The following is a 15904-nucleotide window of genomic DNA, read 5'->3' as shown; positions in this document are numbered from 1 at the left end:
ATGCTGTAAAGTAGGATGATGTTTGACTATAATTTTGCAGCAACATGAAATACAATAATGAAGGCCATGCCTATTCAAATGTCAGCTCCATTTTTCAAAGTTATAGCCTTGAAACATCTCACCATATTAGATATGTTATTAATGGATTAGGATTTAAGCTATATTTTTATATGTTTTAAAAATTATAAGACTATAAACATGACATATACATATATATATACATATAATTTTTAAAAGATAAAAAAATATTTTTAGTATAATCTTGTAAGATATGTATGAACTTTTACTTGAACCTAGGAAACAAATTTCTCATATTGCATACCCAAACTTTTCATACGCAAGCAAGTATCTAAACTCGCTAGTAAGGTTTTAACTCCTACACATTATTTTTCATTTGTTTTGAATGCAATTTACCTCGATTGTATTTGTGTGGAAAGGATGACTTCAAATTTCAATAATTGTTCCTTAAGTCTTCAAGTTCAAAATTTGTACTTGTTATAGTAGGTTTCTTCATAAACTTAGGATTAATTAGTTTGAATCCATTTTTGTTGCTAATTAAAGGTAAATGTAGCAAAATGCATAGACTCTAACTAGATACTTAACTTGCAAAGAAAACAATATTACCAGTTAATAACTTGTAGGAGGCTTTAGGAACTGATGTGAAATAAGCAGTGCTCCCTAGGGATGCATCCCCTGCCCTGTTACTCCTTGTTCCCCATAGGAAACATTTCGGGGATGCCTAGGAAACGTTCCTCCCTTGCCCTCCTTTTGTCAAATATTATGAAATGTCCCCGTGACATCAAAAAAATAGCAGGGTATGCTAGGGGACACCCAAACGTCCCCTATCTGTCTCGGGGATGGCTCACTGTCTCCTAACATACCCAGGGACAATTTTGTGTTCTTAAACAAAAACTTAAAAAGTTTAAATGCTTGTCTAACCAAGTAATAGACCAATGATGAATCATGATCACAAAATCTACAAAATACATATCCCCTTTTTCAAATCTATACATCTTCAAAGTGAAATCCACAATCAAGGACTATCTTGTTTTGTACTGGATAACTTGTTTAGCATAGAAGGACTGCCATAGACAAAGTTGAAATTGTATATTCATTATACTATTGAATATGAGTTAAATCATAGTTGGCAAGAAATGCCATTTTCATAATGCAAAAATGTATTTGTAGAGCCAACTCATAGAAACATCCCATTTAAGGTCAAATTGGAACATAACCAATTATCGTTTTACTTAAACATTCCTCTTTGTTAATGAGTTTGACAACAAAACATTTCGTCTTAGAGGCTTTAAAAAAATATGATCTCATGTTCTTATGTATATATAAAGATAATAATTCCTATTTAATTTTTGATACTGTAAATCTTTCTTTTCTCTTGTGAGTGCTAAAGAATGGAAAGATATAAAAATGGGCAAACAGTGTAGTTTGCAACTTTTAATTGTTTTTTTCCTTATTATTTTACATGTTTTATTGCCCAGTGTAAAGTCGCCCGAGTCTATTCTGCTGGTCCTACAAGGGTTTTTTGGCCTGGGACTGCACAAGTTTTGTTGAAGCTCACAGATTCTCATACTCATGATCTATATGAAATTCAGAAATTCTGATCAATTTTCTTAAATTTTCTCATGTTAAATAACTCAAGATTGAAAGTTTAGGGTTTTCCACGTGTCCCAAGAGCAATTTTTTAAAGGTCTGTTGGCATAACATGCAAAATGTTTAGAAAGGATTATTTACGTTTCTATTTTGGTTTTAAATTTACCTTTCATGTAGCTACAAAAGAGGTTTGATATGGCAGGTAGAATCCTCAAGAACTGGCTTTTCCAGTCATATTATGCATGTTTCTTACAAGTTCTTTGTTTGGAATTTTTTTTTAATTATTATCTCCTTTGCTTGATAGTTGAACCGATACCAAGGAACAATAGGAGTCTATCAGAGCAATATATCAAAGAACAAACTTGATCTGAAGCAAGCTCAATACAAGGACATTGACAAACGATACTGTGATCAGCTTATTGAGTTAAAGGTAGTTTTCGCAAGAAGCAAGTTTCTCCTCTAATATAAGATGCAAACTCTCTTCAATATAGATGATGGTAGTTATTCTCTATTCATTTGTTGATATTCTTTATGAAATTTAATAATTGCATTTGAATTTTGTCTGACTTCAAAACTTATCCTTGGCTGCAGACCACAGAAATGGCTAACAAGGACTTGGATAAATATTATAATGCACTTGACAAGTGAGAATAGTATCCTATTGTATATTGATTTAAGACAGTGATTTTGGATTACTTTTGCCTTTACCATTTTATCCTTGTCAGTATTGTGGCACTCATTGAGGATTTGACCTACCTTGTGCATATTGCTAAAACTTCTGCATGATTGTCACATGTCCTCAACGTCCTTTCAAATGTACTTACAGGATAACATCAAAGGCTTTGCTTTTACATATTACATTTGAAGAAGAAAAATTTCTCTGATTCTTGCCATTTTATATGGTGCATTAAGTCATCAATATGAAAGTATGGAGTGATTATTTCATCAGTTTACATTTTTATAGTTTGATCTTCAAACAATCAAGTTGTTGATTTTTGAAAGTGTTTCTTTCCTTGAAATTTTAGATGAAAGCCTTGTTGAGACAATTTTTGCTTGTGATCTGCTCAATTTGAAAAAGTGAGTGATTAGGGTGTTTAATTCTTAAACTTGTTCATCAGGGCATTGATGCGTTTCCATTCCATGAAAATGGAAGAAATAAACAAGATTATAAAAGAGCTTTGGCAACAAACTTATCGTGGACAAGACATAGATTATATAAGTATCCGCTCAGATGCAGAAGGTGCAGGCACACGATCTTATAGTTACCGGGTGAGCAACATTTGATACTATATAACATTATTTTGGATGAAAAATAAGCTTGTTATGGGTTTAACTGTAAATTACTGTAATTCAGGTTGTGATGCAAAGTGGTGATGCTGAGTTGGAAATGCGAGGTAGATGCAGTGCTGGTCAAAAGGTTTGTGTCCTCATTGGGAAGTTATTTTTGTTGGTTGATTTGATGAAAAAAAGAAGTCTTTTCATACAGTCAAGTGTAGGGGGGCCAAATTAATGGCATCCTTATCCATGCAGTCAACACTATAGACCCACCCAAAATGGTTCAGCAACCCCAATATGAACACATTCTAACACAAAGATTGACTCAAGTAGGTCTGATTTCATTCAAACTAATAACCAAATGGACATGCATTTGCTTCCAAACTAAATTTGACAGAACCTCTGACAGCAACTAGAGATTTTCAACACAAGACTCTACAGGCAACCTCCCTACACTTAAACCTTACATGTTTTTTCAAAATAGATTGATACACATGTACTAAAACCTGCATAATGACATGCAACATCAATTTCAATTGTTTGAAAGTTTTGACAAAGTCTCCCTTTGCAAACTCAACTTTTAAGCCTGCAATAATGACGTGCAAAATCAACTCCTCACATCCAACATCTGCAATAAACCCACAAGCTGATAAACTTCAGTATCCATAGCTGACCTTCCCTCAACCTGTAGACACAGAGGAACTCCATGATCCTTACTTCCTGCCAATCCTCTCTCCAAAACCCCTCTCTCCTTCATTTCTTGTTAGGAATATTACATCATTGGGTTTCTTTGTGTGTTTGTTAGTATGAACATTGGAAAATTAGGTTATTATAATATTATTGGTTGTACGAGTGTTTGCTTGTATTATGAGTTATTAGAACATTTTGTCATTTAGTCTATGTAAAGGAGTGGTTATAGGAGCTCTCCTATAATATAGAAGATGTAAGTTCCATAAATTAGTGTTATTTATTATTTAACAAAATGAATAACAATGAAATATTCTGAATTCTAATATAGCAAGAGAGCTCCCAGGTTCTATTTTGCTGTGGAAAATCTGTAGTGAATGTTAGAGTTTGAGCTTTATCAATAATTGGATTGTGAGTCTAGTGAATCCATTCTCTTTGCCTACTATTTTTCATTCGAGAAAAAATCTCGAGAAAGACTGAATGGACCTGTGGTGGAAAACAAGGATTGCTTGATGCTGTGTGAAATAGTGGTGGAGAACAATGATTGGTTGTTGCATGGAGCTGTGTGTAGTCGTGTGGACCTATATTGAGAACAATAATTGGCTACAGCGTGGACCCATATGTTGTTGCTTGAGGGTTCGTAAGTTTTCTTCTATGCAACTTGATTGACTCTCATGCCAAATCCATTTCATTTTAATTAGGAATTAACAAGCAAATTCTAATGCCATTGGAAATATTCGCAAGGTGAGGTCGTTGACATGTGGTGACTTCCCTAAGATGAAGTTACTCTCAATGGTACTATTGTTTTTGTATGGACTAGGTGCTTGACTTCAATGAATAGATTGTCTTTGCAGCTCACCAAAGGAAAATCAAACCCACAGTGAGTATATCTTGTGGCTACGATTTGAAACACTGGTGTGTAAACACAAATGGGTGAAGTTATGGCAAAGTTATAATAGTTTATTCTAGTTATTGTCAGTTCAATGTCTCAAAATGTCTTATTAGCTCTTATAGAGATATTTTGTGTTATAGTCTAAAAGTTTAATAAGATTATTGTATGTTGTCAGAGCAAGTCAAAATCAAGTTGTATCATTTTATTGTAAAATAGGATATTTTTTCCTTCTTCAATGCATGAGTTGTTAATTGTCATGTCATCAAAAGTATGTATGTCAAAATCGAAAAGTGTTAAAAAATAAAAATAATTTGCCTCAATTGCAATTGGACTTGCTATTGTTTGTACTTGACGTCCAACTTGTGAAGCAGAATTCTAAAATAGAGCCTCAAAGACAAATTTGCTAATTGCAAACCTTCTAGAGGATGGATGCATAGTAGTTTGTGTGGTGCTCTGCCAACATCCCCATCTTTGACGAGGACCCCCGCTGCCTCAAACCTGCTCCACGTGAAAGAGAGAGAAGGCCATCAGGGCTCTTGGTATGTACAATCAGACTTTCTTTTTGCCTTTAAAGCAATTTGTAAATGCCAAAGTTAGCAACGAGGTTGGCGTTTGAAATAATGATAATAGTATGACATTTCTTTTTCGACCTTGCTTCCAAAGCTCTTGCAGAATCCAAAAATAACCTTGAAATCAGACCTAAAGTCACAAACAAAATTCGGGCTATCAAAAATGAAAATGTAAGATGTGTTTCGGGTTTGGATTTCGTTGATGTGCTCCCTAATAATTTTTTTTAGCTCGAAAAAAAAATGAGTATGGTGTCGAAGCAACAAACACTTCAAATAAAATCGCAAAAGGCAAAAATGAAGTGTTCTTTTTTTATCATTGCCCTTGTCTTGGCCAAAAACAATACTGAAAGAGGAGGCATTTAAATTGCATTTTTTAAATGTTTAAGAACCAGAGAAAAAATTGCTAAAAACAAATTCGACGCCCTTATGTTTCTCAACAAAAGCCCGAACTCCTTTTCAGAACAATAACACAATTAAGCAAAGGGCAAACTGGAGGCGCAAGTCATCTTTTGTATTGACTCTACAAATACCGAAAATAATCTGTAATGCCCCCACTTCTCTAGTTGCTATCCAGATGCATAAATTCACCTGTCACCCATCTCCACAGGTGAAGTTCAATGTTGGGAGATGATGGGTTAGCCAAAGGGGACCAATACTTAGACAGATTTTGCTTTGGTTGGCCATTTATAATAAAACTTTATAATATAATGTTATAAAGTTACTTTTTCTAAATTTAGAAAAAGTAAATAAAAGTGACTTTATAAGTTACTTCATCATTAAATAAGTGACTTTATATTAAAAGTTCCTTGTACACTTTACTAGGAGAGTTTTAATAATTAAAAAGTGGTGAAATGTTCATGAAGAAGACCCCCTCAAGATGGCGCCACTTTTTGGAGGAGAAAGATTCCAAAGAATCTTCAAAAGATGCCTTTAAGAGGTTCTATTTAGGGGTGGGAGAGTTAAGAAGGCATAGTACGTTCATTTTGGGCATTATTGGTTTTGGAAAATTTGAAGGAAATATACATTGCAGGTCTGCAACGATTTTTGCAGAGGGCTGGAGCAAGATTGGAGACGAAATCCTTCAATCTCTTGATGACAAGACGAAACCCCTTCATCATTCATTAACCGATTTTAGCACAAAAGGTTAATTTTGGTCTTCAATTGTTCTAATCAGGCATTTGAAGGATAGCAGCAGTATCATAAGGGTTCGAATATCAGATCTAAGCAGTTAGAAGGCATATTTTGGAGAAATTACAGCAGTTTATGGCCAGCCATGCTTCTCCCAGCCTGGCCGTACACTCCTAGGTTGCCTGGGAATTCATTGAAAATAAATTAGAGGGTTTGCAGTTGATTCTTTTGTACAAAATTCATTGTCAGCATTAGGAATAAAGAAATAAATCATTCTTTCAGGCTTATGACAACTTTGGAGAGAGATATAAGCAAATCAGTGGGGAAAATTGCTAATTTCAGTGAAGTCTCCTGGGGGCCTGAGGGAAACAGCAACAATCTTGTCCATTAGTGCAAGAATTGCTTTTGGTAATTATTATTTAGGAGAATAAAACTTCAAGGAGCAGTTAGAACACCTTGGAAGCTCCTGTAGCAGCATCTGCATTCAATTAAGTCAATAAGGAAGCCCTCCAGGCAAGGTGTTGGACTCCTGGTAGGGCAATTTGGCAAGTTAGTGTTGAATTTCATCATTTCTTGTCATTTGATAGTTGCTGTCAATAAATCAGACAAATCTGAAAATTAGTTTCCAGTCAATTGTTTATTTATTTTCATTGTTATTCATTTGCATTATCAATTTCTCAAAAATAAAAAAAAGCATAAAACTTCAAAAAACACACATAAAATCCAAATCTCAAACCGCTGGCCAAAGAAAATCAGAATCAGAAAAATTAAATCAGATTGCTTCAATCAGCACTCGACATCTTTTAGTGGTATTAGAGCGATGATCTTGCTAGCTTGAGGGTCATCGGAGAAATTCTATGCATCGAGGCAGATTTGGTACCTACAGATTTTACACGTAGGAGACCTTGGGTGGATTCGAACTTTGTTATTGAACCACCATTAGAGACTACTATGGGTGATATTCCAGAAGCTCATAGGAGCCCTCCCAGATAGGAAAGACAAAACCCACTCAATCCTTTTGAGATCATGAGGAGTTTGGCTGATTCGCAGCCAAGAATTGTCTAGGCTATTAACAGGTTACAGGATACATAGGATAGGATGGATTTGGGAAATCACAAGGGAAGGCACAAAAGTCGTAGTAGGACAATTTCAGCTTTAGGGAGTCGTGGCAACAACAGGTATCCATCTTCCCTGGGAAGCGCATCCATCTCACCATGGAGAGACAAGACCCATACGAGGACAACTGATAGGCCTATGCTCCCTCGGTTCACTCCTAGCGATGAACCACAAGAGACGGGTACTGGTATGACATTTACTAGTACGAAGGGGACCGTAGCAGTTGAGGGCAGTACAGTACTGTTGATGTGTATTTTGTACACGACCAAACACAGAATAAAATACCCAGAGGTATCTTATCCTCTTTTGAGTAAAGTCTCCGAATGCTGAAGATATCATGAAAAGGATCAATCGGAAGGACTTCAAGGTTCTGCTTTGTAGGATCTCTACTCGTGGATAAGCACTAGTGGTCGTTGTGTTTGTTGTTTCTTCAAGGGGCCTTACGTACTTTCAAAGAAAGCTTGTCCGTGTCACTATCTTTCCAAATGAGGAAACAAGATTTTCCTAATACTAACAGATTTTCAAAAAGATCAAAAGATAAAGGGTTTCAAGGAAGAGATACTTAAACTAATCCTAAGAATGACTTGATGAAGGCTGGTCTTGATAAGATTCTACCAATTTCAGTATCGCCAAAGGATTACAACTCCACTAGAATTGGTGCGATCTTTTAAGGGTATTCAACGATTTTCAAATCACCAAGGAGGTAGATACTATCAGGGAGATACGTACCAATACTTCCAATGATAATTGAACTCTTAATCAATTTCAATGTTTCCAGTTGACCACACAAGGCATTCTTACAATCAGTAAGAAGCTAGTGGTTTGGAATGTGAGTCTTATCAAAGATCAGGCACAACATTCGTCTTTCAAACTTAAAATCTAAATGATATTTCTACTAAGAGTGATTCAAGAAGATAAACAACCATGAAGATAGCCACAAGGATTGCAACAAAACACCATAACTTCAATATTTCATTGATCTCATAGCCAAATAAACAACAATTGTTCAACTTTCTCTCTTCACTACTCAAATTTGCTACTAACAAAATTAAACTTATTTCTCTCCAACTTTCTAACTTTTTTCTCTCTGTCTCTCACTCTTTAAAATGAAATGAGTGAGGGCTTATATAGCATCCTCAAATACAATGAATGGCCCGGATCAAAAGAAGATCAACGACTGAGTTGTTGACACCTAAACCCTAATTAGGGTTTGTTACAAAAATGTCCCCATTTAGATAAACATTATTAATCCATAGCCAATAAAATATTGGCACAAATAACGAGGAGACATAGACCAATAGGAATTAAGTTGCCACATCATCTTATAACAACTTTTCATCTAGAACTTTGTTCCCTTTCCTATGCTCTTTTCTAGCATATTCAATGAATCTGGACACAATTCCCTCAATCTCAGCAATGGGAATCTCAAGAAGATTCTTCATTCGTTCTTCCAAGTGAAGGTCTTGATCAAAAGCAGTGAGAAGAGTCGTCTCCCATCCAGGCTCAAGTTCTTTGGTCTTCTCAATCAGGAACATAGTAGCATACATTTGATCTCATTGCCTTTCTGTGACGATGTTTTCTTCCTTGCAAAAGATGACCCTGATTCTGTCCTCCAACTCTTGGATGTCCACATCTGTCTCGATCTCAATCCGCCTGTCAAGGATGGTACACAACACCTCAAACACCTTGCCTTGAATTGGATGGATGATGCCTTCAACTTGGCTGCATCTGGTGTTGACGTCTTCAAAAAGGACTTCCTTCATCTGGAGCAGAGCTGACCACTGCAGTTGCTATGGGTTCCTCCATCCATTATCTTTTCTTGCGTCAGAATCCATCTTGGTGTTTCTCTTATCACTTGTAAGACTGGGATGATAACATTTCTAGTGTGAGTGAATGCAGCCACAGTTATCATTAGATTATGGATAATCTCAAGGACCTGGATAGCTCGATGAACTGTCTTCATCATTCTTGTTGCAAATTCAACGGCTACCTTGTGAGATTCATCAATCCAAGAACTCATGAGTTGAACTAGGCTCTTCACCCTTTCTGCCTCACTTATCGATTCAAGAGGAAGTGCATGTAAAGGAGATATTGCTGGATCCTGTCATCTCAAAGGCTGGTTAAGATGGCTAAAATAATTCCTCCAAGCACTGACCTCCTTTTCAAGCTTCTTATTCTGTTCCATTTCCTCTTTGAGTTTGTCTTTGAGTGTTTTCAGTGAATCAGTTGCTTCTTCCATAGCCTGCTAGGTGGTAAGTTGACCAAGATCAAATGTTTCTAGATCATATTCTTCTGCTAGAATCTCATCCTCATATTTGTCCACCACTGGTGTAGCTATCTGCACTTTTCTGGATCCTGTCTCATCTCTAATTACCTTTGACATCTTTGTAGCCTTCTTCTTCTCTATTATTTCATGAGAATTTCGTATAAGGCTTTCCAAGTCAAATACATCTTCTTCCTCTTCAACCACAACTACCCTTGTCAGTCTCTCTTTCAGCCAATCCGGAATGGCAGATCTTGTTTCCCTCACTTGTATTTCTTTGGGTAGAGGTCTATCTTCCCGGAAAGGAGATGTTGCTTCATCATCATTCTTTTCTTCTTGTTGCTCATTAGCACCAACTTGGGGAGATTGACTTGATGAATGCTGAGGTGTCTGTCCTTTTCCTTGTTTATCATTCTGTACCATGGATTCCATAGACTCATCAATTTCGTATACTTTCTGCCTTTGATCTTCTCCTTGACTTGCTTCCTTTTCATGCCTAGAAGATGTGCTTGGTGGGCGATCAGGATTTATTTTCTGCTTCTTCTTGGAAGGTTCTCTCTTCTCAGGTCCTTCTTTCCTCTTTGAGCCTTTGGAATGAGAAGTATTCTCACTCACACTTGCCTCTCCTTCTTCTGGTCTTGCTTCCAAGGTGAATGTCATAGATACATTCTGCTCCTTCAACTTTTGATGCTGTACATCCACCCATCTGCGAGTGCAAGATAAAACGGGAGCCATCAAAGCTCTCAGGTCTAAAACCTCGGGCTCATTCCAATCTATCTTCACTTCTTTGTCTTCCTTCTCATAGGATGACTGGAGGTATCTACCATTATCCTGGGCTTGATCGGCTACTCTATAAATTTTGCATTTCCTGATGAGATTCAAGGGTAACCTGGAATGCATCTTTCTTTTGACTTCGACATCATCTTGGACATTCAACCAAAAGTCCTCCACCTGAAACTCATGCCTGTACGTCTTCCTGATTGTTTCTTCTATATGACCATGAGGATCAAAATTCTCTCTCGAGGCAAAGGATGTGAATGAGTATAGAGATAATTCCTTCTCTGCATCTTCCGTGGCTTGAGTATTAGGACACACTTCAACTGAGTTCCCTAGTATGATAGGCACGGGAATTCCATTTCCATGCTTGTGTCTGGATGCCTTTGCATAAGCTGCCAACTGTCTAGTCACCTCAAGTAGTACTATCCTGTCTGTAGGATATCTTGGCAACATGTAGGGAGGTGAAGGACACCCATGAACTCTAATGTATGTGAATTTTGGAAACTGAATGAACCATGCACCATGCTTCTTCACGAGCTCTTGTGCGTCCAGAGACAGTCGATTGTGAATCCCACCTTGCGATATCCGGGTAACATTCATCGTGAAGGTGTCATTGACTAGCTTGTAGTCACTTTTGGGCGGATGATGTAGTTGAACATAAGAATCACAAACTCTTATTTCTCCGGGTCCTCTTCCAACAACTCCTCTGTGAGGTAGTCCTGCATACTCAAAACCTCTGATCAAGGCATATACAACATATGAACTCATGTGGAATGACTTGGTAGGCCTTAGTCTTCTCAACTGCACGTCCAGGCTATTGCTAATGATTCTAGCCCAATTGAGCATTCCCTTTCCTTGGACAATCAGTTGTATGAAGAAGAACATCCATTTATCAAAGAAGAAAGCTTGAGAAGCACCCGTGACCCGATTGAGCAAGGTTATCAAATCCTTGAACTCTTCTTGGAAGTCGATTCTGTGCGGTGTATTGGGAATCTTGTTCAGGTGAGGTCTGCTCTTGAGTAGCCAATTCTTGTTGATGAAGTTCAGGCAGGAATCAAGATCATCCTCATAGATCGACCTAGCTCCTTCTAGACTTTTGTAGACCATGTCTGTATGTTCCGGGAGATGAAAAATCTCACTTATAGCTTCCTCCGAAAGATAGGCTAAGATAGTTCCATCCTCGGCCACGATCGTCCTTGAGTGTGAATCATAGTGCCGGGCACACTCAATCATCAACTCATGACACTTGACTGCGGGAGGGAAACCTGCAGCTTTGATGATGCCACTCTCAATTATCTTCTTTGCAACAGGTGATGGCTTGCCGATGTAGGGTGCTTCCCGAAACTTCTTCACATTGAAGTTTCCTAGGTTGGTGTCTCCAATATTGCTCCACTTGGACACGATCCTGGTCTCCAATTCGTCATTCCTCTGATCCTCCTTGATGAGAGCCTGTCGAGTAATGGATCCTCCAGCCTTGGGGTTCGTCATTTGACACCTACACAAAAGCTTAAAGTTAGGATTTGAGCATAATATCTTCATTATAGGAGATTTGAGACCTATCAAGGAAATAACTAACTATTAATTTGAAAATAATGATAAATCTAAGAATTATGGGTTTTCAAATTAAATTAAAATCAGATTGCACAAGACTTAGATTTTTCAAAGGATTATTATGGAAAATCAAACTAAATCTTGAATAAAAACTTCAAAAATCTGATTCTTCATACCTCTTTCATGAATTTTTGCTATCAACTTTGAAAAATGAAAGAAGGAAGATGATGAATTTGCTGGGCAAGGATGTTTGATCTGAATTTCTGGTCTTCCTTTGGATGAATTATGCTTCAATCAGCCTTCAATTGAATTTCGCCTTCTACTAGCCTTCAAATACTTTGCAAATTCTGGAAATTAACCTCCAACTAGCAAGAAATTTGCCTCCAACTTAGCTAGAATTCGCTCCTCTAGATCTGCTCTTCAAGTTCGCATGAGAACAATGAATGAATGATTTAAATTCATCAAAATACCCCTCCCTTATATAGGGCGCTCAACTTAATTCTCTTTGAGGCCGACTTGACAAATATGAAATAAAATGAAATAAAACCTCTTTTAAAGGATGGCCGACTTGGCAAATAAAGGGAAAATAATAAGTATTGAGCGCTCAATCATAATTTTTTATTTTTTAAATTAATTTCAAAGCTTCAAGGATGGATTTTTCATTTATTTCAAGGCTTAGAAATTAATTAATTAAATTATGAATGCCTTAACTCATGCGAACTTGTTTCAGCCTCCCAAATGTCTTGTAATAGGCTAATTTAGTGAAAAATTATGGGCTAGCTTAGGAATGTCAAAGCTTGATTAAGGCTTGATGAATTTTTATTTTCCTTAGGCATTAAAAATATCCAAAGTGATGCAGGTCTAAATCCTTTCAAGGCTTGTTTGAACCCTTTTCTAGGCTTGTTCACTTCATGAATCAAGATCTTCACAACCTAGATTTGCAATCTCCCATGTCCTTGCCTTCACAATTTTGCAACTTGCCCTTGACTCAATCTAACAAAGATGAAAAATAGGTGTTTTTGAGGATTTCGCCTTGGACCCTTTGGAAGGGTCAGGAGCGATTTTCTTGACTAGGCCATGAATACCATATTTTCTTTACTTCAAAATCCTCCGGGAGGCGAGCTTACGCTTGTTTTGGCCTAACAAAGTCTTGGATTTCAATTTTTAGCTCTTCACATGAGTAAATTGGGTGAAAATAGGTATTTCGCTCTGGACCCTTTGGAAGGGTCAGGAGCGATTTTCATCATTTGGCTCAATTCCTTCAAACTTGATAATTGTTGACCATTCAAGGACATGCCTAGAGACACCTCTAATCTTGACCCACACTAGACTTGGCATAAATTTGAGGGAAAAGATAGGTTTTGAGAAAATTCGCTCTGGACCCTTTGGAAGGGTCAGGAGCGATTTTCTCTTTTTTGGTCAAAATTCATCTTTGCTTGATCATTAACTTTCTCCAAGGCAATCTCCAGGGTCTATTCATCTCAACCACTGAGTTGGCTCAACAGGATTTTGAAGGAAACACTGCTTTTTAGGAATTTTCGCTTTGGACCCTTTGGAAGGGTCAAGAGCGAAATTCATCTCTCAGGCCAATTTTCCAATCTCCTTCACTTCATTTCATCAAAATTCGCTCAGTTTGAACCCACTTCCCAACCTACTAGCATTGGTTTGATTTTCACAAGGCGAAAAAGGTCAATTTTGCTCAGCAACCTAGCCAGGGATAGGACTTATCTAGAATTTCGCCCTGGACCCTTTGGAAGGGTCAGGAGCAAAATTCTCCCTTGAGCTCAAAATTCACATTTTTTGAAGATCCAAATCTTTCCAAGGCATTCCAAATGGCTTCTTTCAGTGCAATTCAGGCCTAGTTTTACTCAAACCTTGAAGGAAAAGATGACTTTAGTGTTTTTCGCCTTGGACCCTTTGGAAGGGTCAGGAGCGATTTTCTTTGCTTGTAGCTCATTTTTCATTATTCCAACTTCAATCCACCTCACAAGGCTAGGAAATAGTTTTCTTCTTTCACCCAATCCAAGTTTGATTTGGTTTTGCAAGGCAAAATAGGAGATTTTAGGATTTTCGCCCTGGACCCTTTGGAAGGGTCAGGAGCGAATTTCCTCTTTTGGCCTAAAAATCATCACTTTTGAAACAAACATCAACTCAAAGGTAGTCTCAAGGGCATTTCTTTCCTTAGTCTAGTCTTGTCTTAGCATAAATTTGAAAGGAACAAGTAGGTTTTAGGATTTTTGCTCTGGACCCTTTGGAAGGGTCAGGAGCAAAAATTTTGTTTTAGGGCTATTTTGCCATCCTTCCAACTTCAAATCACCTCCAAGGCATAGAACATCTTGTCTTTCTCCTTTCCAGGGTATAAAAACCAAAATCTTGTCTTGAGTTGCAAGGAAAAAGGGGAATTTTAGAAATTTCGCTCTACTCTTGTCTTTCTCCTTTCCAGGGTATAAAAACCAAAATTTTGGAAGGGTCAGGAGCGAAATTTTCATTAGGCTTTCAAATTTGCATTCTTGGCAACCAAAATCTACTCTAAGGCAATCCAAATGCCTTCTCACACCCTTGTCCAAGCTTGGCCTTGCTCAAAATTTGGAAAAAAGATGTTTTCAAGGATTTTCGCTCTGGACCCTTTGGAAGGGTCAGGAGCGAAAATCACTTCTAGGCTCAATTCCTTCATCTTTCATGGTCTCTAGCAACTTAAAGTCACTCTTAAGGGCAACTTCCTCTTGATTTTGCCTTATCCCACACTTGACCTAGCAAAAACTTGATAGCAAAAAGAAGTTTTGAGAAAATTCGCTCTGGACCCTTTGGAAGGGTCAGGAGCGAAATTTTCAATTTTGACCCAAAATCATCATTTTCTAAACTTGAAACTTCTTTGCAAGGTAGGATTTCATCCTTCATTACCCTAGGAATAAGGTTTCATGTCCAAGAAAGGTCAAAAGGTAGGTACATAAGGAATTTCGCCCTGGACCCTTTGGAAGGGTCAGGAGCGAAATTTCCTTTCCTAGTTAGAATCCTTCATTTTCACAACTTCTAAACATCCCCAAAGGCTAGATCATGTTCATACTTCATCTCATCATGCCTTGGATATCAAGTTTTGGCCAAATAAAGCAAGAAATGTCTCTCAGAGAGATTTTCACTCTAGACCCTTTGGAAGGGGTCAGGAGCAAAAATCACTTCTTGGGCTAAATCCTTCATTTCTCCTTTTCAAAATGACCTCAAGAGGCAAAAGCAAGTCATTTTTCTTCCATCCATGCCATAACAAATAAAAAACTTGACTTCCTTTATTGCAAAAGTAAGAGCTTTTAGGAATTTCGCTCTGGACCCTTTGGAGGGGTCAGGAGCGAAATTTCCTTTTTGGTCCAAAATCTTTGATTTTCAAAGCTTTCAAACCTTTCCAAGGCAATAAGAATGTCCAAGCTTCCTTCCAAGATACCCTGCAAATCAAAAATTAGCCAAACCTAGGATGAAATGAGCTTTAGGAAGATTTTCGCTCTGGACCCTTTGGAAGGGTCAAAAGCGAAAATCTTATTCCAGGCTAGATTGCTCATTTTTCAAACTTCAAACCATCTCACAGGGCGAAATTAGATCATTCTTCACATTAGGAACAAGGTTTGTAACCCATTCAAGGCAAGAAACAAGATTTATGATGAATTTCGCTCTGGACCCTTTGGAAGGGTCAGGAGCGAAATTCTCCTTTAGGTCGAAATTTTGTCCTTCAAAAATCCACCAAGTCCATCTCAAGGCAAGATCAAATCAATTCACCCTCAAACATGCCCTAGAAAGCAACATTTAGCCAAAACTGAGAAGAAAAGGTGGTTTAGAAGGATTTTCGCTTTGGACCCTTTGGAAGGGTCAGGAGCGAAAATCAAGATTTTAGCTTGATTCTTGACCTTTTGAACTCTAATCCTTCTTGATGGGTGAACACAAACCTCTCTTCACGCATCCCCATCAAGATCCTGTCTTTAGCCAAGTAAAAATGAGAGCTTTCAAAAATTTCGCTGTAAACCCTTTGGAAGGGTCAGGAGCGAAATTTATATT

General features: G+C 37.5%; 1 protein-coding gene across 3 annotated transcripts in view; it reads left to right on the top strand.

The window, feature by feature from the left end:
- The window catches only part of LOC131075873 (DNA repair protein RAD50), a 235786-nt gene that overhangs the window by 199847 nt on the left and 20035 nt on the right, over positions 1–15904 (top strand). For all 3 annotated transcript variants that reach the window (XM_058012799.2, XM_058012797.2, XM_058012798.2), the window contains 4 exons: positions 1913–2038; positions 2200–2252; positions 2727–2877; positions 2963–3025. In XM_058012799.2, the coding sequence (XP_057868782.1) occupies positions 1913–2038; positions 2200–2252; positions 2727–2877; positions 2963–3025 (393 nt within the window). The remainder of the gene's footprint in view (positions 1–1912; positions 2039–2199; positions 2253–2726; positions 2878–2962; positions 3026–15904) is intronic.

This window comes from Cryptomeria japonica, chromosome 10 (genome assembly GCF_030272615.1).
Source record: "Cryptomeria japonica chromosome 10, Sugi_1.0, whole genome shotgun sequence".
Taxonomy (NCBI): Eukaryota; Viridiplantae; Streptophyta; class Pinopsida; order Cupressales; family Cupressaceae; genus Cryptomeria; species Cryptomeria japonica.
The sequence above is the reverse complement of the archived record's forward strand: the minus strand, read 5'-3'. Positions and strand labels throughout refer to the sequence as shown.